This window comes from Choloepus didactylus, chromosome 4 (genome assembly GCF_015220235.1).
Source record: "Choloepus didactylus isolate mChoDid1 chromosome 4, mChoDid1.pri, whole genome shotgun sequence".
In the NCBI taxonomy this organism is placed as follows: Eukaryota; Metazoa; Chordata; class Mammalia; order Pilosa; family Megalonychidae; genus Choloepus; species Choloepus didactylus.
Window position 1 is genome coordinate 154419993 of NC_051310.1, and position 4638 is coordinate 154424630.

Sequence of the window (4638 nt, forward strand, 5' to 3'; positions counted from 1 at the left end):
GCAAACTGTGCTATAGTTACTGAGTATGGGTTCACTTCTTTTTTCTCCTATCCTCTTTTAATTTTTTTTTAGTTTCTAAATTATGGACATACCACAACGTCCTCATGAACTCTGATCAAAGACTAATGTCCATCAGATCCATGACTATGACACAAACTTTTGTCTCATTTACTCCAGAGAGAATGATTCCTATGAAAGACAATTCTCACATCTCTCCCTTCTCCAGAACTTCCTTTGTAAATTTAGTAACCAACTGGTTAACAGAAATCTGAAGACCCTACCTGTTGAAGAGGGGAGGGGTATGTTTGAATGAATATGGATCTCTCTTTCTCTCTCTCTCTCTCTCTCTCTCTCTCTCTCTCTCTCTCTCTCTCTCTCTCTCTGCGTGTGTGTGTATGTGTGTGTGTATTAAGGGTAGGGAAGGGAATTCTCTCCAGGTAGTTCTCTCCCGGTAGTCACAGGAGTTGGTAATGCTCTTGGTTTTCTAGGCTGCTATGACAAATACTGCACATCAGTTGACTTAACATCAGGAATTTATTGTCTCATGGTTTTATAGGCCAGAAGTACAAAATCAAGGTGTTAGCAAAACTACGCTTTCTCCCTGATGATTGTAGCATTCTGGTGCTGGTGTGCTGCAATCCTTTGGGTTCCTTGGCTTGCTTCTCTGCCTCCTATCACATGGTGATGTCTTTGGTCTCCTTCTGTCTTTCTCTTCCAGTTTCCACTGACTTCTGGCTTCTCCCTGTGTCTTTCTTTGATTCTTGGATTCTAGTTTCTTCTCCTTTCAAGGCCTCCAGTAATATGGAGTTAAGACGCAACTGGTTCAGTTGGGTCATATGTTAAATAAAAATAAGATCTTCAAAGGGTCCTATTTATAAATAGGTTCACACCCAGAGGAATGTGGATTAAGAATAAGAATGTGTCTTTGTTGGGGTACACAATTCAGTCTACCATGGTAACCAAAGGAAGTAATCAGTTGTGGGCACATAATCTCACTGGTGTTGGAGTTTATCTTCTATTCTTGTCTCTATGCACTGTGCCTATTCTAATGACTTTCTATTCCCCAACTATGTCCCAGACCCTGCATTCCTTACTCTTCTCAAGAGATCACCCCCTTCAATTAAGCTCTTAGTTTTAACTGTAATGTAGCCAAGACTTGTATATAGTTTCTTGAAATGGGCATTTGAGCATTTTCACTGGGTGTTTCAAGTTCTACTGCATGGCTACTGACCAGTCAGATGAAAATATGTTTAATGTACCTGATCCAATTTGGTGAGCTTGTTGTTCCCCATCGTTCCCACCACAATGCAGATAGCATAACTGAAATATGTGCATTCTCAGATCTACCCAAACCCAGGTAACATTAATTCCTCCATTTTTACTCTTTCCTGTCACCCCACAGACCAGACTGTAGGACAATTTACAGAGTATGAGTTGAGACAACCCTAGTGCTACTCCCTATTTTTCAAGGAATGCTTGATGTGAGCTAGGGTTATAGAAACCAAAGTTTCTATAGATACCAACTGTCCCTATCTAATTCTGAGGACTTATTTCCCATTCCAAGAGAAGATCAGGAGCTATAAAATAGGATTGCATTGCTAATATGCTTTGAAGATAAGCTGTGGATGTAAAGAGAACATTCTGACATATTGACAACAAGGTGGCCCCAGTGAGAAGCTCAACCAGGGTGGCTTAACTAGGAGCAGCCCTCAATGAGGGACCCATATTTCACAACCTCAGAGGCAGTTTCCTTCCTTGATGTTCCCCCAAACCATAGCTTAGTCATCAGAGAATTTTCCCCAAAATTTTGTTAGGAAATGAGTCTAGTAGCCGGATCCTAGTTATCTCATGATAACTTCAGATTACTCCTCTCCAGGGTCACCTTTCCTCTCCCAGGCCTTGCAAATCCTTTGTGCCAGGAGTCAGTCTTTGATGTGTGACATCTTTGCTTGGGGCTATTCTCAGAGTGAACCCAAGTGTTCTAGATGAGAAGACAGAGGAATGGGTTCACATAATTAGTCTGCCCTCTTCCCTACCACTACCACCACTACCAAGCAGATGGACTCTGGACCTTCCACCACCACTCCTTTTTTCACTACTACAGAACTTTTTGGCTCTACAAAGAGGGGAAGGACACAGACACTCTGCTTTTCTGATCTACATACCGATCCCAACCCCAATTAGTGACGTGAACCCTGAATCTAATTAAGGTGAGTTAGAAGGGTTGATGCTGCTAATGATTGGGGGAAAAACCCAGGAGCACTGGAGGGCATCAGGATCTTCACTGAATTTGTAGATGGTAGACTTAGGAATGGAAGTGATCAAACTCATAGGAAGCAAGACCTGAATTCAACTCAGCATTAGTATCACTGATACTGCCCTTTTCCCCTCAGTCTTCCCAAGCATAATGCAGTGAAGGAACTTGAAACCTGGTCTCCTCATTCTGTTTAGACCTTTGTGGCCGGTCACAGGGTTCCACAAATGAGAAAATCGTTACGCTGGTCCTGTGCCTGATGTAGCATTCGATGCCTTCAGAAGTGTTCTCACGGGCATGTAGCTCATTAGGCTCTCACAGTTGTGTGAGGGAGCTATTATTAGGCCCATTTGAGGACCCTGATGCTCAGGGAGTTGAGAATCAGGTCAGAGGTCCAGTTGAGCCAGGTACATTCCATATGGTAGATGAGAACAGAGGGTCTGGTTTAAAGGGGAGACTTTTCAAACAGCTCTACACCTTAAGCTTTGACCGGAGTAGATCCTGTGAGGGCAGTGCTTCAGTCTTGGTGCTTGTATGGTCAGAGCAATATTTCAAAACTGGAATTCCTTTATGATGGCATTCTCAAAAGCAGCTAAGACAAATCAAGATCATTTATAGTGATGATAATTGGGGAAATGGGCCCTAAGGAGGGATGTGGGTAGTTGGAAGAAGTGATAATATGTTTCACACATGTTTTTGGGGAGTGTTATGAGGAAGTTAAGATGGATAAGCATGGTTATATACTGAGTGAGTATAATTGCAGCCTCGGATGTGATTTCAGGAAAACAAAGCTTTGCTGTCTAGAAAATAAATCCCAAATACTTACTCTTCTTCTACATTCCCTTGAAAGGTGACAACATTTTCCACTTTGCAGACATAAAGTTAAAACACCATTCTCTTTTGGACACAGGCTTTCCTGACAGAGGGCAGATAGATGTTTGGAATTCTCAAAATAAATTTTATTTATTTATTTATTTATTTATTTATTTATTTATTTGCAATTTTTTGCTTGGCTGACTCAGGGTATGGCATATTTTCAGTTCTTATAAATTTTATTATCTAATGAGGCTTTTCATATTTTAGTCTGGGGACCAAATAGTGAAATTGGATCCAAGGGACTAGACTGTCAGGGTTAATGGATCTCAAGGTGGAGCTGAACTCTTAGGCAGCATCTAAATAATGCTTTCCTCTCTCTTCCTTGTAGATCTGCAGGTGTCTCTGGCGAGGGAGATGTCATCCTCTTTAAAGGTCCTGCACCCTCTCTTTGTCCTCCTTTTTCCCCTATGTGGGCTGCTTATACATGGCCAGAACCTCTCCTGGAAGGATTTCATGAAACAGCACTACCTGAGGCCAACCCAGGAATTTGGGCAGTACAAATGTAATGTCCTCATGAGGGAAATAGAGGCTCTGAGAGGCAAGAACACTCACACTTTTATCTATACCTTATGGCATCATATTGATCGTATATGCTTCAAGTCCTGGAAAGAACGCTACAGCAATGTGTATATATGGGCCAGATCTCCCATCAAAGTTCTCAAGTGTTTCCGAAAGAATTTTAAAAATAGCTACAAAGAGAGGAGGAGCTACAGCTATGTTGAATTCCACTGTAGCATGAATGGGTACGTTGATAGCATAGAAGACATCCAATTGTTAGAGGTTATCAGCGTGTAGAATGGCTACCCACCACCCCAAGTTATAGTAGTGTCCAGTGCTTCCCAAGTGGTGGCCCCTGCCTACATCAACAGCTCCTGCCACTTTGCACTTTATATGTTAATTTTTTCAAACTACTTAGAGTTTCTTGATATCATAATTTTTACTATGTTTTTTCTCTGCCTGGAATACCCTTCTGTCCTCATTTGCCTGATTTACTCTTACATTTTTTTTTTTCAAGATTCAACTCAAATGGCATTTCTTCTTCAGTAATTCAGGATGTTTCCTAATATTTACTCTCCTTATGTCTACCCAAGTTGAACAATCGTTCCATCTCTAAATAAATTGTATCATTCCAATGTGTGAAACATTTATATATGAGATGTGTGCAGAGTGTGTGCTGTGTGATTTGTGTGAGTTGTATGGATGTGTGTGTGATATATAGATTATGCTTGGATGTGCTTTGTGCTGGGTGTAGGTTTAAGGTGTTTATCATGTGTACATGTCTAATCTGTATGATATGCCTTATGTGTACAATGGGTATGTAAATATTTATGTATTAAACTGGCACAGGCTGTGACCAGGTATTGTCTAGGCAATAATCACCCTGTCTTGATAATGCCAACCAGATTGGTGTGGGGGAGGTAGGAGGTAGAGCTGACCAGGTATAAAGCATGTAGCATGGTTCCTGACTCATAGCAGGTTCTCAGTCAAAATGGATTTTCTTCCTTTCC

At 41.3% G+C, this 4638-nt stretch overlaps 1 protein-coding gene across 1 annotated transcript; it reads left to right on the forward strand.

Annotated features, from left to right (window-relative positions):
• The first annotated feature begins 1681 nt into the window (after positions 1-1681).
• Positions 1682-4112, forward strand: EDDM3B (epididymal protein 3B). Its single transcript, XM_037835517.1, has 2 exons — positions 1682-2210; positions 3459-4112. Exon 2 carries the CDS (start codon positions 3485-3487, stop codon positions 3923-3925), a length of 441 nt encoding a protein of 146 aa, XP_037691445.1. The 5' UTR covers positions 1682-2210; positions 3459-3484; the 3' UTR covers positions 3926-4112.
• The last annotated feature ends 526 nt before the right edge of the window (positions 4113-4638 follow it).